Genomic DNA, 14679 nt, shown 5'->3' with positions numbered 1-14679 from the left:
AAAATTTCCTAAAGGTTAAGATCAACTGTGAAGTTGACAAATAATTTGAATTCATCATTAAAGCCCTATTGCAGGTAAAAAATATGAAATAAAAAAAATACCATTACAATGCAACCTCAACCCCCAACAGGTCAAATGCTTGGCAAGTCTAGGGGTAAAAGAATAAGATCTAATACTGCCTAAGGTTGGCCATATATTATACAATTTTCCTTTAGATTTACCAAAACCATATAATATATGACGTCAAACCTGAACACTTTCAATTTATATGCAATCAGGCAGGCCCTTACACTACATAGTTGAAGGCATATCTAAAGGAAATTGAAAAAGAAAACTGTATAATGTCAAATAGCCATCTTTATTCATTGCTCCGGCAGACTCAACTGTGCAGCTGATCCTCCGGAGCCTCTTTTTGATGCAACGCTTTTGGCTGGCATCAAGTAAAATGAAGAACCGATAGTTCTGAGCATACGGATGCTGAGAGCCCACCGACAACCAGGAGCATCCGAGAGAAAAGTGCCAGTGGCCCAGAATTAAAGGGGAAGTCCACCCCAACACTAAAATCGCTACATCTGCGGGCACTCACGATATAAGAATAACCTATCTAGCCCTGTAAAGAAGAAATCGGTATACATACCTCTGAAGCCAATCTGGTTCAGTCCCATGCTGAGCTGTCATCGGCGGCTTCGCTGTGGAGGTGGGTGTATAGGAGGCAGTCGACAACGGAAGCCCCATAGTAACTCTATGGGTGATGCCACTTCCCATTCATTTCCCAGCCGTTGTCGGCTGTCTCCTCTGCAGAGCTTCTGCCACTGGAGACAAGACCGGAGCGGCTTAAAAAAAAAAAGGTATGTGTATTGATTACTTCTTTAGGTTAGTCTTAGATCGTGGATGCCTGTAGATGTAGCGATTTTAGCGTTAGGGTGGACTTCCCCTTTAAGTAGGTATTGCAGCCTTTTCTTCTACCTCTAGACTGCGCTGGCCATAGACTGATTGAAATTTGGCTAGTTCAGCAGGGACTGGCCAAATTTTGATCAGTGTGTTGCTGTTCCTTCTCAACAGGACTTGATTATTTGAACGACTTCTGTCGTAGAGACATGCTGGAAGACTTTGGTCGATCAGCAGCTGTTTAGAGTATTTTGACAGCAGGGAAAGCCTCTGGCAGAAGACTTTGTTATGGTGTGGGGGGGGGGGGGGATTCCTCCATCCACCTTGTTTATGTAGATAAGGGAATCTGTCAGATGTCTGAAAGAAAAAAAAAAAAAAAATACCCATCTATGGGCACCTTTAGAGAGCATTTGAATCTCGCTTTAAAGGGTTAGAGCAGTGGTCCTCAACCCTGGTCCTCAGGGCCCACTAACAGGCCAGGTTTGCAAGATAACTGAAATCCGTCCCAGGTGATATAATTTGCTGCTCAGTGATTGCAGTACTCTAGTCTGCATCTCCCCAAGGTAATACTTAAATTCTGGCCTGTTAGTGAGCCCTGAGGACCGGAGTTGAGGACCACTGGGTTAGAGTACTGTGAGACCAGAGTGCAAAATTCTGGATCCCCAGGGAGTGTCCATGACAGACTGGGCTCACAGGAAATGGGTTGAAAAGACACTGACCCTCATTCAACTCTGTTGGATTGGTGTGGGGAGGAGGAAATAGGGAATGACGGAGCATGGTGAGGGTGGGTAGAGCTTGGCCACATTATTTTTGTAATAGGAGTGAGTGGGCTTTATTGAAAACAGAAATCACCAGAGCAAGGAAGATCCCTAAAACTGGATACACACCTTACAATATTCTTTTGATTTTTTTCTTTTAGATTTACCAAAACCATATAATGAGGTTAGACCTAAATACTTTTAAATTTTTATGCAGTAAGGCAGGCCCTTGCACTACATAGTTGAAGGTAAAGCTAATGGAAATCAAACAAAAGTTGTATAGTGTGTATCCAGCTTAAAGCGGAGTTTCGGGCACAGAAAAAAAATTTCAGTGAACATACCCCCAGGACAGTCAGGGCTAGTACATTCCACAATGGCTAGCCTCTGATCTGTCCCGGTTCGCACTTACCTGCAAGAAGAAATACTTACTTATAAAATTTCTTCCACAGCGTTGCCATCTCTCTTGTGGACAGCTGAAGCCGGCGCGATCCTCTGCTGTGTCTTCTTCCGCGTCTTCTTCTCCCAGAATGCGCCTGCACCGGCCCCTCTCGTCACTTCCGGAAGTGACGAGCGGGGCTGGTGCCGTCGCATTGATTCCTGGGAGCGATGACGTTCAGCTCCCAGGAATCATTGCAAGCCAGGAAGTGACGGCGGAGCCGCGGCGCAGAGGAAGGAAGTGAAGAATATGTGAGTATATTCGATCTACAATTACAAGGGGAGTACAAAAAAAAAAAAACTAACTATCCAATTCTGTTTCAGGTGAAGGAGAACAAGCGGACGGGCACAAAAAAAAAAAAAAAAAAGATCAATTTTGTGCCAGGAACTCCGCTTTAAGCCCCCTTTCAGACAGGTGTTCCAATCAGGTCTGCCTGTCAGTTTTTCAGGACCTGATCGAAAGGTCCATTTACCACTGGATCATGGACAGGTGGGTGTAAATGTACTTGTGTCCATTTACACCTGCCTACCTCCGGGTCCAATCAGCCCCCTAAAAAAAAAAAAAGAAAAAAAAAAAAAGAAAACGGCTAGAGGACTAGTCTGTTTATGTATACCTGGGTACCTGTGATACACCTAGACAGCGGAGTTAGTTTACTTTCGGCCATCCATAGAGCAGAGCAGGCTCTGACCATGTTCTCTCTGCAGATACTGAGCAGACATGGATGTGTTATCCGCCTGCTCTGCTCCGATCAGCAGGGGGATCAGCTCCGATCAGCAGGGGATCAGCTCACAGATCCCCTGCTTATTGCAATGGAATCCGCCCTGTGTTAAAGGGGCCTTATAGAACAGAAAAGACATGCCAGGTAAGCAGTCATCACATGTCCATCCCATGTGAAATGTAACTGGTATGCAATGTGCAGAAGAAACCTGATTTTTTTTTTTTTTTTTAAGTTCTATATAGTGACAGTTTAATAAGGCTTATTAAATCACAAATGCATGCTGTCCAAATATACAAAGCCAGTCATACATGGATTAAAAATTGGCCGGTTCAGCAGTGATTTGCTGAATTTTGAGCCATGTGTGGCCACTGTGGTTAAAGAGGTCAATCTGCCAATCGACTTCTGTTCAAACACCATGTCAGAGCTTCTTTTTCACTCGATCAGCGCCGCAGGCTATAGACCTCCCCGTTGTCAGAATGTGTAGATGGGGGGGGGAAATCGATTTGTTTTCTTTTGCTTAACCCGCTGGTTTAAAGAAATAAAATAAATCATGTATGGCCTGCCTAAGAATTTCTTTAGAAAATTCTATGCATTTATAGACATCTTTGGTGCTGAACTGTTTGTTCAGAGGAGTGACTCACCCCCCCCCCCCCCCCTCTCCCACTGTTCTGTTCGGCACCATACACAGCTTCAATTACAGAGAGATGCTTTTAGCAGAGTATTACATAGACATTTGGGGTTTAAGTGATAACCTTTATTGGCAAGCTTAAAGTGGATGTATATACCCAGTGAAGTAAACAGGCTCAGGTGATACACAGAGATGAGAAATCTCCCTACATAAGTTTTACTTGTATATTTGTGGTCTTCAACTTTCTACACTGGAAAGTGAACATTGTGTTAGAATTTTTTCTTCATGTTCCAGCACTTACTGTGGATTCTTAGCATACACTGTGTGACAGCCGATTGGAGGAAAGGCATCCCCCCCCCCCCCTCCACATAGGCAGAGGAAGATAGAAACATGTACAGCTGTGCTGTGAATAAACCAGCTCTCTGCTAATCTCTATGAACCCACCCGACACAAATTTCCAGCTGCTTTTATCTCCTGTGTCAGAGAACTTGTCAGAAGTTATCATGCTAATAACATAATAACAGAGGAACGGAGCAGCAGAAAGACAAAGGACTTAAGGTTTGGGAGAGAGATAATGAAGCACTACAGATATATGTGCCCAGGTCAAATTTCATGAATGGGGCGGCTTACATCCACCTTAAATTATTAATGCTGCAAGTTTTCGGATGATTTGGATTCCGTCTTAATGTGTATATAAATATTAGAAAGTCTGTACCCCAAATTAAACATATAGCTTAGTTTTGGATAGAGTAGTGCATTGTATAAAGCCTGAAAAAGATGTAAAGGCAACGCTTCTGAACATTTTTTCAGGATCGTAGTCCCAACCCTCCATAGCAATCCCGCCAGGAACCCGTCACTGCGCGCCGCTAATCATAGGCAGTGAGGCATTTCTCAGTCTGCAGCTGCACAGACTGGGAAATGCCTCAATGCCTATGATTGGCGGTGTGCAGCCTTGGCTTCCTGGCAGGATTACTCAGGTGAAAAAAAATAAATAGCGAGGTGTATGGAGGAATACCTTCGCCAGCACATTCTATTCTGACAGTGGCACCGTGTCGCTAGCAGAGTACACTACAAGTCACTGCAGCCACTTAATTGCTGGAAAATTTTCAGACATAGTTCATTGACTTTTGTTGAACACAGGAGGCCCCGCACTTATTGAAATTTGGCCAGCTTGGTCAGTGTATGGCCAGTTTTAGGCTCTGTTTACATATTGGCACCTCGGATCGTGGGCAGAATCGCAGCGATTTTGCCTGCAATCCCAAATCGTTGCAAATTGCTGTGCTGGACGCTCATGCAAATCGATTCCCGTGATTTGCAATGGCACCCCAAACGTGCCATGATTTTCCTGTGATTGTCGCCCAACGAATTGCAGTAAAATAGAACAAACAGAATCGCATGACACCTGTCTTCCAATGATTCGGGATCGCTGGCAGAATCGCAGAGATTCTGCCTGTGATCCTAGATGCCAATATGTGAACGGAGCCTAAAGGCCCATTCACACCAGGTAGGGCGGGATTGTGTTGGGCGGCTATTCCGGTGCAAGTCCCAAACACTTTGTCTCCTATATGCCTGGTTCACAGGCCATCCTACGCCTTGCCACCCCATCCCTTTAAAACCGAACATAATTACAGGCTCGGGGGCTATTTAATGCAGATAAGGCACTAAGTGAATTTTATTATCACCTTTATTAGCCACAGAACCTGTGTAATTAATATGTGCTCAGTTTTAAAGGGATGAGGTGGCAACTAGGGCTGAAACAACTAATTGATTGTGAAAATAGTTTAACTATTTTCATAATCGATTAGTTGGTCAGCCGATTAGTTGTCCTGCATACAGAATGCATTATTTGTTTACATATCAGAAAATACAGTGCAATGCACATATAGCTCAGTAAACTGTCCATACATGTATGTTGATGGAAGGGAACTTTGTGAATGTGTGAGGAGCAATGCCTCATGGGAAATGTAGTCCTGGGTAAGAGAAGGAATCAAGTGATTCTAAAAGCAGAGTTTTTTTTTACCTTGCTATAGGGACACCCTATACAGTACTATACTTTGCTGCTTCCTATAAGGGCACTTTGAAGGCATGAGGAGCCAGAAGTGCCGCGGGGGGGATTTTTCAGAAGAGGTGAATTAGTGATGCTCTGTGCAAAACCATTACACAGAGCGGGTAAGTATGACAAATTTGTTGTAAAAAAAAAAAAATACAACGTTTACAAATAACTTTAAGAGTCGATCCACACTAGCCTGACAAGTCGCGCTCCCTCTCGATCCATTGACCGCTACAGGACCCGTTCTAATAGGAGCTCCGACTTAGAAAAAGGGTCCTGTACTACTTCGGGGCGACCTCGGAGCGACTTGCATAGACTTCCATTATGTGAAGTCCCTGCAAGTTGCTCCAAAGTCGTGGTGCATGGGAATGCACAAGTCGCCCCCGAAGTAGGACAGAGTCGTGCCGCCCCAGTGTGAACCGACTCTAAGGGCTCTGTGCATGGAAGATCAGCATCTGAACCCAGAGAAGCTGGAGGCCGATAGACTAGGAGGTGATATAAGGCATTACAATTACTTTGAAAGCAAAAGTTCATTTGCATTATACAGTATTTAAAATTATTATATCCATGAGAAAAAAAAAAAAGTCTCAGCTTCCAGTAGTAATTTAACATAAACATTTTATTCTACGCCCTTCATATAGCTTCATGTCTGACTCCAAGTTAAAATACCCTGCATATCTGACTTCTGGGCATATTTATTACACACACACGATACAAGATATAATTGCTTCACAGTAGAAATAATGATATTATAGTAGTGATTATCTGCTGTTTTTGTACTATAAAGGGCTATTTTTTATTTTTATTTTTTTAACCCCATCATGACAGGTGATAAAAAAAATAAAATAAAAAACACATGCTGCTGCTACTAAATGTCTTATGCTGCCTATACATGTATTGATTTTTAGACAGGAATATTTGTACAAAAATTATTTGTATATTCGTTGAATGGACAAGTGCTGTTTGAAAATTCCACTTGCTTTTAACATTCAAATTTTAAGTGCCGGTTCACACTAGTGCGACTGCGGCGAACGCATGTAATGTCGGAGTGCACTGCTCCTTCATTACATGCGATCGGCTGTGCGGTGCGAGTTTAGCCATACACTTTGTATGGCTAAATTCGCACCGCACCCGCAGCAAAGACACACAGGACCCTTTTTTGCAGCCGCATCAGGATCGGATCGCACAGTGGTTCACACTTGTGCGATCCGATCCTGTGCGAACTGTAATATCGCACTGCGATATGCGATCAAACTGGGGGTGTCGTTAAGATTTCATTGACACCCCCAGCGTATCGCATATGGCAGTGTGAACTGCCAGGGGTGCGATTGCGATGAGGGAACAGGCTGCGAATTCGCAGCCTTCCCGCATCGCATAAGTGTGAACTGGCACTTAAATGAACATATAGTAACTACCAGCAATATAGTATAGCAAAAACCACATACACTAGTTGAAGATTTGTTTGATCGAGAAGTTTTCTAGTCTGCTCCTTCGAATTTTCCTGTCACTGTGGTTGACAACAAACACCGAATGGACCCCAATAATGGTTAGAAAATCGGATAAATATTCTACAAACAAAAATTTTCTAAAGAAAAAATGAGTTTGTGTACGGCCAGCATAAGTGACAGCAGGTGAAGGGAGCTTGTATCAAGATACCTGCTTATTACAAGGGAGTCTGTCATGAATATTATACAACAACCTGGTCTGAAAATTTGCAAAACAGTTTTTAGGTCTTTTCAAATTTTAAAAATGTTGATCTCTGAGTCTGATATGTACCACATTTAAACCTCTAATTAAAAAAATATCTGTCTCAGAGTGGATTAAATATCCAACTATATAGCTGGATATGGATAATTACCGCTGCATATAGACATTTAGGAATATTACCTAAAATTATACACCAGCCTTTTTTTTTTTTTTAGGTTTTTATCAAATTAGTCAATCAAAACAATAATTGGCCAACTAATCGATAATGAAAATATTCATTAGTTGCAGCCCTAGTGGCAACTCTAGCTGGGGGTAGTGTGCACTTAAAGAAAAAAAAAAGGCCTGTCACTGTGTGACATTTCAATAAAGTTTGTTAAAGGAAGAGAATAGTGCAATGCACAGTGATCAGCACATCAACACTGCAGATGCCCCATCTCATTTCATTGCACATCTGCTGCTACATTGCAACACAGCGACTGATGTGAATAGACTTATGCCCTGTACACACTATCAGATTATCTGAAGACTTTTGTCTGCAGACTTACCAAAACCATATAATATGAGGTCAAACCTAAACACTTTCAATTTGTATGCAATCCAGCAGGCCCTTGCACTACATAGAAAAGGTAAATCTGAAGACAAAAGTCTTCAGATAATCTGATAGTGTGTACAGGGCATAAAGCTACCGACACCGAATCTGAGGCAGCTGTACATAGTAACCAATCAGCTTTTAACTTCAGCTTGTTCAAATAAGCTTTGACAATAAGCCCCCATTCACATGGACTCGATTTGATCTGTCAAATCGCAGCCTATTTCCAGCAATAGGAGCTTCCCAATGAGTGCAACGTTGACTTTGCGGCACCGCACTGATTTCCAAAAGTAGTTCCTGCACTTCAATAGACATCTGTACATGAACCCACACAGATGTCTTTCAAGTCATCCCTGAAGTCGGACTTAAATGCGGCTTTGAAATTGTGAGAGTTCAGCTGAAGTCGCACGATTTCAAAGCTGTGTCCAGTGTGAATGAGGGCTAAAACCTGGAAGCAGATTGGTTACTGTGCACAGCTGCACCAGATTCGGTGTCCACCAATTTAAGTAAATCTCTCCCTAAAGCCCCGTACAAACGATCTGAAAATGGGGACGACAGATAGTCCCCGTTTTTTTATTTTTGCATGCTAGTCGCATATCGAAAATCAGAGACAACCTTTGGAAGGAACGACGGACAGGGACAAAGAACCACCTTATCTCTGAGAACCACCAAGTAAGGTGCACGACAGGATAACGCCGCCAATTCCGAAACCCTGCGCGCAGAAGTGATAGCCACCAAGAAGGCTACCTTCTGGGACAGCGTAAGCAGGGGAATCTCCTAAAAATTCTCAAAAGGAGGCTTTTGAATGAATGTGCACCAAATTGAGGTCCAAAGGCGGCAACGGAGACCGCACTGGAGGGGCCAAGTGCCTAACTTCCTGAAGAGAAGTAAGCATAAGGGAGTGTGTGGCCAAGGCCTGTTAAAAGAAGACAGCTAAGGCAAACACCTGATCCTTGATAGTAGTCGAGGCCAGCTTCTGGTCAACCCCCAGTTGAAGGAAGGTCAAGATCAGAGCCACCGAGAAACAACAAGAATGAACCCCAAGAAATTCACACCACGCAATGTACGACTTCCACGTACGATGGTAGATCTTCCTAGAAGTGAATTTCCTACCTTTTAACAGCGTTGCAATCACTAAGACAAAACCTCTATCCATCAGCACCTGGCATTCAACAGACAATCCGTCAAAGCCAGCGACTGTAAAGCAGGATGGAAGATTGGTCCTTGGGACAGCAGATCCTTCCTGAGAGGAAGCTTCCAAGGAACGTCAGCGACCAGCCGTACCTGATGGGCGTACCAAGCCCGGCGGGGCCAGTCTGGAGCCACTAAGATGACCGGAATCCCTTCTGCCTCAATCCTGCGTACATGTTTGGGCAGAAGCTTGAGAGGGAGGGAAGGCGTAAATCAGACGAAGCATAAAAGAAGAAAATGGTCGCACACCACCATGGAATCCAATGAAGAAAAGTTCCGTTATTCACATAAATAGTACAAGGTACAGCACGGTAGGACAGTAGACGCGTTTCACACGACTGCTACGTGCTTGTTCACTAACTTGGCAGTGAACAAGCATGTAGCAGTCGTGTTAGACACGTCTACTGTCCTACCCTGCTGCACCTTGTACCACTTATTTGACTAAAGGAACTCTTCTTCATTGGATTCCATGGTGGCGTGCGACTATTTTCTTCTTTTATGCTTCTCCTGGTGGTGAGCCGAGGTTCAGCACCCACCTTGAATCGTGGACTTTGACTAGTCTGAGTGATGATATCTCTCTTCATTGTAAATCAGACGATACTGACCCCACGGGGTCACCAGTGCGTCTGTGGCGTCCGCCAGAGGATCCCATGAACGAGCCACAAACCTCTGCACCTGTTGAGCCAAGACACCAACAGATCCACCTCAGAGATGCCCCACTGGAGACCTAACTGATGAAACACCTCCAGGTCAAGGGACCACTCCCCATGGTCCAACCCCTGCCGACAGATAATCCGCCTGCCAGTTCCTCCCCCCCCCCCCTGCCCCGGGAATGTATACGGCAGAGAGGGCTGAAACAAACCGTTCCACGCACCTTAGAATGCCGGCTACCTCCAGAGCCGCCAGGACACTTCTTGTGCCCCCCTTGTTATTGACCTAAGCCATGACCGTGGCATTGTCCGATCAAATGCACACTGGACATCCCTGAAGTTGTTCTGTCCAGTGGTCCAGGCACAGTCGGATTGCTCTGAGTGCCAAGACATTGATCAGTAGCCTGAACTCTTTCAGGGCCCAGAGCCCCTGAGCAACATTTTTGCCGAGGACGCCTCCCCAGCCAGACAGGCTGGCATCCGTGATGACCACTTTCGAAAACAAGGGGAGGAAGAATTTGTCCAGCCAAAGCGCCGGAAAATGAAGCCACCACATCAGGGACTCCTTTGATCCCCGGCTCAGCCGCATCCGATTGTCCAGAGACTGCGGAGTCTTGTCCCATTCGGCCAGAATCTCCCTTTGCAGGGACCTCGTATGGAACTGTGCAAACGGAACTGTTTCGAAGGTAGACACCATTAGGCCCAGCACCCACATGCAAGTCTGGAGGGATGACCATCTGCTGGACAGCAGAAGACGAATTGCAGCCTGCAATTTCTGGAGATTGTCTAGAGGAAGAAGAATTCGGGCTAAGGCTGAGTCCAGAGTCAGACCCAGATAGTCCAACTTTGTGGACGGAAGCAGAGCAGATTTCTGAAAATTAGAATCCAGCCGGACTCCCTCAGAGTTTGTTTGGCGATTTCCAAGTTTTCCACCAGGGCAGTAGGAGACTCCGCTCGCAGAAGGTCGTCCAAGTACCCGATCGATCCCCTGTTGGCGTAACAATGCTAGCACCGAGGCTAACACTTTTGTGAAGACCCAAGGAGCAGAGGCAGGACCAAGGGGTAACGCCACAAACTGATAATGCTTCTCTACCACGGCAAAGCGGAGGAAGCGCTGGTGACCGGCACACATTGGAATGTGAATGTAAGCATCCTTGAGGTCGATAGAGGCAATAAAATCCCCCTGATGCAGGGATGCCACCACCGTGTGAATGCCTTGAGGTCCAGGATTGGACGCACCTTGCCTTCCTTACTGGGAACTGTAAACAGGTTTGAATAAAAACCCTGAAAATGTTCCGAAGTCTGAACCAGGACAATCACCCCTTGAAGTAACAACGGGTCTTGTACCACCTCAAACAGACCCTGTAAGCGGTCCCCGGACAGGCGCAAGTTGGAAGGAAAGAACCTTGCCGGGGGACAAGAGTGAAACTCGATCTTGTAGCCGGGCCAATTGACTTAGTGGACCCACTTGTCTTGTACCAGGGATGTCCATGGGTCCGGAAACCAGCGAAGACATCCCCCCACCCCCGATACGGGTGAGGGCGCACCTTCATGCTGAAGGAGCCTTGTCTGTAGGTCTGGAGAAGCCCGCTCTCCACTTGCCAGACCAGGTTAGTTTGGATCCTCCAGAGGAGGCCCTGAAAGGCTTCAAGCCCTTGTCAGTCAACCCTGAGGGATGAAAAAACGTATGAGCCAAGGAGGAGGGCCCACGTCTACGACGAGGGTCCTTGTCCTTAGTAGCCTGTGGAAGAAAGGTACTCTTCACCCCTGTGAGACCTTTAATGATGTCATCCAGGGTTGCTCCAAACAGACGATCTCCTTGAAAGGGAAGATCAGTCAAGGCCTTTATCGAAGTCTGGTCCGCAGACCAGCATTTGAGCCAAAAGACACGCCGAAGTACCTTTTTGCTAGTCTGTTGCCTGAAAGCCACCTCCACCCGGGACTCAAAGGACTCGATGGATGCTTGGGGCCCAGAGGGCCCCGCTGCCTCAAAGAGGGGAGATGTGCTCCAAAGACTCCATGAGTTACCAGGGGTACCCCACAAAGTGTAAAACACTGCAAAAGGACAACCCCCACTGCACTGGCAGCACCACCCATTCGCAAGGAACAAAGCACAGAGCTATCCTCAGCAGAGAGGGAGAGGACCCCACCAGACTCACCACCTAGCAGAAACAGGCACCTGCAGCCACCAGGATAATCTGCACTCCATGTGTGGTGATCAGGAAGTGAAAAAATCCAGGAGTCAGCACCAGGGGATGAGGAGCGGTACCCACCACCAAAATCACTGCCCGCAGGGCTTCCACAGTCATGGCCGCCTGCTAGGTACAACACCCCCCAGCACAGTCGATCACAAGTCATGTCGTAGTGCGTGTCACATCACATAAGTCACCTTGTGGTGCGTCTCTCTGACACACAAATCACTTTGTAATACAAGTCACGTTGTACTGCCTCTCTCTCTCACACACGTCACGTTGTACTGTGTCTCTATCTCTCACACACGTCACGTTGTACTGTGTCTCTCTCACACAAGTCACGTTGTACTGTGTGTCTCTCTCACACACACGTCATGTTGTACTGTGTCTCTCTCTCACAAGTCACGTTGTACTGTGTCTCTCTCTCTCTCACAAGTCACGTTGTACTGTGTCTCTCTCTTTCTCTCACACACACGTCACATTGTACTGTGTGTCTCTCTCTCTCACACACACACGTCACATTGTACTGTGTCTCTCTCACACAAGTCACGTTGTACTGTGTGTCTCTCTCACACACACGTCATGTTGTACTGTGTCTCTCTCACACACACGTCACGTTGTTCTGTGTCTCTCTTTCACACACAAGTCATGTTGTACTGTCTCTCTCTCTCAAGTCAGGTAGTGTCTCTCTGTCACAAGTCACGTTGTACTGTGTCTCTCTCACACACACATCACGTTGTACTGTGTCTCTCACACACACACACAAGTCACGTTGTACTGTGTCTCTCTCACACACACGTCACGTTGTACTGTGTCTCTCTCTCTCTCAAGTCAGGTAGTGTCTCTCTGTCACAAGTCATGTTGTAGTGTGTCTCTCCGTCACACAAGTCACGTTGTACTGTGTCTCTCTCACACAAGTCACGTTGCAGTCTCTCTCTCACACAAGTCACATTGTAGTGTCTCTCTCACAAGTCACATTGTAGTGTCTCTCTCACAAGTCACATTGTAGTGTCGCTGTCACACACAAGTCATGTTGCAGTGTGTCTCTCTGTCACACACAAGTCATGTTGCAGTGTGTCTCTCTGTCACACACAAGTCATGTTGCAGTGGGTCTCTCTGTCACACACAAGTCATGTTGCAGTGTGTCTCTCTCTCACAAGTCACGTTGCAAGGTCTCTCTGTCACACACAGGTCATGTTGCAGGGAGGGTGACTCTCCCAGCACACAGCTGTCTCCCTCTCTCATTACATACAACGTGCAGCCCATTTTGTTAAGCCCCCGGAACCCATGTCGCTCAGTGGCGCGCGCGCCCCCCAGTCACAGGGCATTACTCATGTGCGTCCCCCCCCCCCAGCAGACACATGTCGCTAGATTCTAGTGCTCGCAGCTTCAACTCTCCACCAATCAGCAGCCTCGAGCTCCCGTCCTTGTAAGAATAGGAAAAGAGGCGTGACTTTCAAGGCCGCCTCCCAGGCGCTGATTGGCTGGACGCATCCGAGTCTGGAATAACACGTGTAGCAGAAAGTAGGTCACAAAACTGCTTTCCCCTCCGGCTGCCTCACGTGGAGAGCCGTTCGGGCGCCTTCCCTCATTATGTAATCCTACGTCACGGCGCCGGGCCGCCAATGGGAAGCGCCGCTGCGCAAAACGTAAACAGTGGCCGCACATGGCTAGGGCGGCCAGTCCATGTGAGGGCGCGGGATGACAGGTTACCTGTGTCAGGCATAGACACACAGCCCCGCCTCCTTCTAACCCACTTTGGGACTGGCACAGGTGAGCGGGTCACCCCGAATCCGGCAATTACAGGGGCTGGGGAACTACAACACCCAGCAGTATACCCCTACACCATCTCCGTCCCTTCTAACGCACCCACAGAGGAGGACACTTACCTGCGCTGCTCTCCATGTCGGTGTGTGTGGGGTGAGCTGTGATCAGTCGGGGGAAGATGGTGATTCAGGTGGGGGCTCCTCTCCCGGCTTCCTCCTTCTCTCCCGCCTCTCCTCAGCTATTCATCTCTCCTGTACATGATCCGTGATGGGGGAGACGGGGTGCTGTGTCCGCTCTCCTCGGTGTCCATACAGTGTGACCGGAGACCTGTCCCCTCTCTCACTCCTGATACTACTTCTAGGATTGCTGTACTCGGTGACACCGTCTCCTTCCCGGGGGGAGGAGCTACCTGCCTGACATCTATTACACAGCATGGCTGGCCTCTGCCTGGGACTCCTCCTCCTCCTCCAGGGGGCGGAGCTACCACAGACTGCCATCTCATCCACTACAGATCGTCCGTTCCATCCATCATACTCCTAGAGGGGGGCTTCACACTCCAACACAGATCATAATGTCCCATCATACTCCTAGATGGGGGGCTTCACACTCCAACACAGATCATAATGTCCCATCATACTCCTAGAGGGGGGCTTCACACTCCAACACAGATCATAATGTCCCATCATACTCCTAGATGGGGGGCTTCAAATACACACAGATCATAATGTCCCATCATACTCCTAGATGGGGGCTTCACACACACAGATCATAATGTCCCATCATACTCCTAGATGGGGGGCTTCAAATACACACAGATCATAATGTCCCATCATACTCCTAGATGGGGGCTTCACACACACAGATCATAATATCCCATCATACTCCTAGAAGGGGGCTTCACACTCCAACACACACAGATCATAATGTCCCATTATACTCCTATAAGGGGGCTTCACACACACACAGATCATAATGTCCCATCATACTCCTAGAGGGGGGCTTAACCATAGTTGCCAACATTTAAAAAAAATTTCCAGGGACACTTTGCAGCACAGCTATCAATTACCACACCCACTTCCCTGAAGTTCCGCCCACTCTGCATAAT

General features: G+C 46.8%; 1 protein-coding gene across 1 annotated transcript in view; it reads right to left on the bottom strand.

Moving 5' to 3' along the window:
• Positions 1–13889, bottom strand: part of NR1D2 (nuclear receptor subfamily 1 group D member 2) — a 64147-nt gene extending 50258 nt beyond the window's left edge. Inside the window, exon 1 of the mRNA XM_082259786.1 lies at positions 13697–13889. Coding sequence (XP_082115912.1) covers positions 13697–13712 — 16 coding nt within the window. The 5' untranslated portion in view covers positions 13713–13889. The remainder of the gene's footprint in view (positions 1–13696) is intronic.
• Positions 13890–14679: the final 790 nt, after the last annotated feature.

Source organism: Pelophylax lessonae (assembly GCF_965119305.1).
Source record: "Pelophylax lessonae genome assembly, chromosome: 5".
In the NCBI taxonomy this organism is placed as follows: Eukaryota; Metazoa; Chordata; class Amphibia; order Anura; family Ranidae; genus Pelophylax; species Pelophylax lessonae.
The sequence above is the reverse complement of the archived record's forward strand: the minus strand, read 5'-3'. Positions and strand labels throughout refer to the sequence as shown.